This window comes from Nannobrachium achirus (genome assembly GCF_963921795.1).
Source record: "Nannobrachium achirus genome assembly, chromosome: 17".
NCBI lineage: Eukaryota > Metazoa > Chordata > Actinopteri > Myctophiformes > Myctophidae > Nannobrachium > Nannobrachium achirus.
The window spans coordinates 45,188,464-45,191,230 of NC_137824.1; the positions used below are offsets into that span (position 1 = coordinate 45,188,464).

General features: G+C 44.8%; 1 protein-coding gene across 1 annotated transcript; it reads left to right on the forward strand.

Annotated features, from left to right (window-relative positions):
* Positions 1-202: 202 nt before the first annotated feature.
* On the forward strand, positions 203-2,427 carry LOC308302513 (hemoglobin subunit beta-2-like; the record flags this gene model as incomplete). Its single annotated transcript, XM_080746769.1, has 3 exons — positions 203-294; positions 407-629; positions 2,296-2,427. The coding sequence occupies 3 exons, from the start codon at positions 203-205 to the stop codon at positions 2,425-2,427; spliced, it is 447 nt and encodes a 148-aa protein (XP_080602895.1).
* Positions 2,428-2,767: the final 340 nt, after the last annotated feature.

Consider the following 2,767-nt stretch of genomic DNA (forward strand, 5'->3'; position numbering starts at 1 on the left):
CACTGAGTGACCACTGTGCGAAATCTACTAGAAACTTCTAGAAAAGCAGAGACTTATCGGAGACTTCTCATCTCCAACCTATCACAACCAGTCTTCTTGTTTTGGGGCGGAGGACATTGCAGGTACTTAAAGCGTAGAAGGGCTCTAGTTACAGTAGGTCTGCATTTCTTCTGAGACTGAAGGAAATCACCAAGACGCAACCATGGTTGAGTGGTCAGATGACGAACGTTCCTTAATTCAATACATCTTCAACAATCTGAATTATGAAGAAGTCGGACCCGAGGCTCTGTCCAGGTATAGCGTTCTTCTCCAACAAAATCAGATCATTATCAGATGTTATGTCTAACATGTTTTAAGACCGTTCCCTTCGACATAATGTCAACCTGCTCTGTCATTATTTCCCCAGGTGTCTGGTCGTGTACCCTTGGTGCCTGCGGTACTTCGGCAACTTTGGTAACTTGTACAGTGCCAAGGACATCATGGCCAACCCAATGATCGCAGCCCACGGTATCAAGATTGTGCACGGTCTGGACAGAGCTATGCAGAACATGGACAACATCAAGGACACGTATAAGGAGTTGAGCACTCTGCACTCCGAGAAGCTGCACGTCGACCCCGACAACTTCAGGGTAAATTTATAATAACAACTAATAAGAACCTTATTAATGTATCTCCTTTTTTGTTTTGTTGCTGAAAGCGACAAAAGAAATCACCAGGTTCCAAAACTGTCCTGGAGCAACGTCATCATGAAGCGCTCGAAAAATGAGACAGAAGGAGGTGAATTCGAGCGCTCCTGCTGTTTTGGGGGGCTCTAGTTGCTTTTTAGTAGCCATGCCTTTCTTTTTTCCTATCATTTTTATCCCACGATTTTGTAACCCATTTTCACCCAGTGCCAATTGCCTATGTAATCCTGGGCTCTGCTCTCCCTCTGCCACGCCTGGGGAGACAACGGACTGACCTCATGCTTCCTTCTATGCATGAGAAGTCCAAGTTGCTTCTTTTCACCTGACAGTGGGGATTTCCCTGGTTTGGACGTAGCGCGTGGAAGGAACACGTTATTCCAACCAGTTTCTTTCCCCTCCATCAGGCGCCCCGGCTGGCCAGGGGGAGGCATTATTGAGACCAGGATTACTGCATGTTTTTGTGAGGGTATCAACCCTAGGAGACACGAGGAGAACATGCACACTCCACACAGAAAGGCCCTATCGCCAACCCCACCTAGGGTGTGGGCGTTGATGATGCGGAGGGAGAAACACGCCCCCCAGTGCCCACAGCGGCCCCTGGCGGGAATCGAACCCAGGACCTTCTAGCTGTGAGGCGAAGCGCTAACCACCGTGCCCACTGTAGCCGTGGCTTTCTTATTCGCTAGTTGTAGGCAGAAGAGAAGCGCGGTGGACAATGTGGTCTGAAGTGTCCCTCCACACTATGGTGTTCTACTGGGCTATTTGGGGGACAATGTGGTTTGAATGCAGTGTTCCGCCTCACTATGCTGTTTGACTGGGCTATATATTTATTTATTTTCTGTGACCGGGGTTTACAGACTTGCAGTCCTCCTGCGTACATCATCATTTGGGATTTGCGATTGGAATGGAGCGATTTCTTTGGACGACAGAAACATTGACAGTCAATAATTGTCTTTGTTCCCGGAACTTTATCATCATTTTGTCTTGTTGTAGCTATACATGAAAAGTCTAAATCAAGGATAGCGTGAGTAATGTTGTCTGTATTCAACACACCATCGCCTCACCTCGCGCAACGGAGGAAAAACACGCTTCAATACGGAATTTTATCCCATTTTGATGATAATATGAGTTCACTTTCACACGTTTCATGTCCATCCATGCATGGATCTGTTCATCTCTCTGACTTTTACCCTCTCTCTACACTGCTAAACTAGTAGTAGTCAACGCAATTATGATGCGTTACAAATGAGGCGGCTCTCCCCTACATTAGTGTAGCTGATTTTAATATTCTTTGTTATGCTAAAGAAAAACGACAAGCAACAAAACTTCATATTGAAATATTTCAATTCTAGTTTTTCCTAAACAAAGATACAGTCTTTATCAGATTTTGTCTGCTAAAGATGAGTTTTCAGAATTTTCTCCATCCATTTAGATGTGTTTAACATACGTCTTTATTCCTTTCAATCTGGTACAGCATCTGTCTTATTTTAGATTTTGCTTAGAAGGAGTTTTTAGGTGTGTTTTTTCGGCCTCAGGTCTAAAAAGTGTATTAACAAACTCACCTCCAGCCCAGGTATCTAACGACTAACGGTGTTAATTCTCTGCCCCACAGCTGTTTTCTGATGTCCTCTCCATCGTCATTGCCGCCAAGCTGGGCATCCAAGTCTTCACTCCTGAAATGCAGGCAGCCTGGCAGAAGTTCTTGGCTGTAGTGTGCTCCGCTCTGGCCAGGCAGTACAACTAAAAGTCCATTAATTGAACTGTTATCTACAGGGTTATTTGAAATGACACCATCTGAATAAAATCACGAGAAGGAGATCACTACTGGTAATGTGTTACTTTGTGGGTGGGTGTGTGGGTGTACAGTGCACAAGCGTGCGTGCATGTTTATGGAGCTAGATATTACTGTATGGAGCTTATCCCATGAAGAATAACATCCAGCTACTCACAAACTTAACACTCAAAAGCCTGTAACAAAACTACAACTATCTCTCTCTCTCTCTCTCTCTCTCTCTCTCTCTCTCTCTCTCTCACACACACCTTTGTTACTTTTCTCTGACTTTATCATACGGTTGATTTATGCT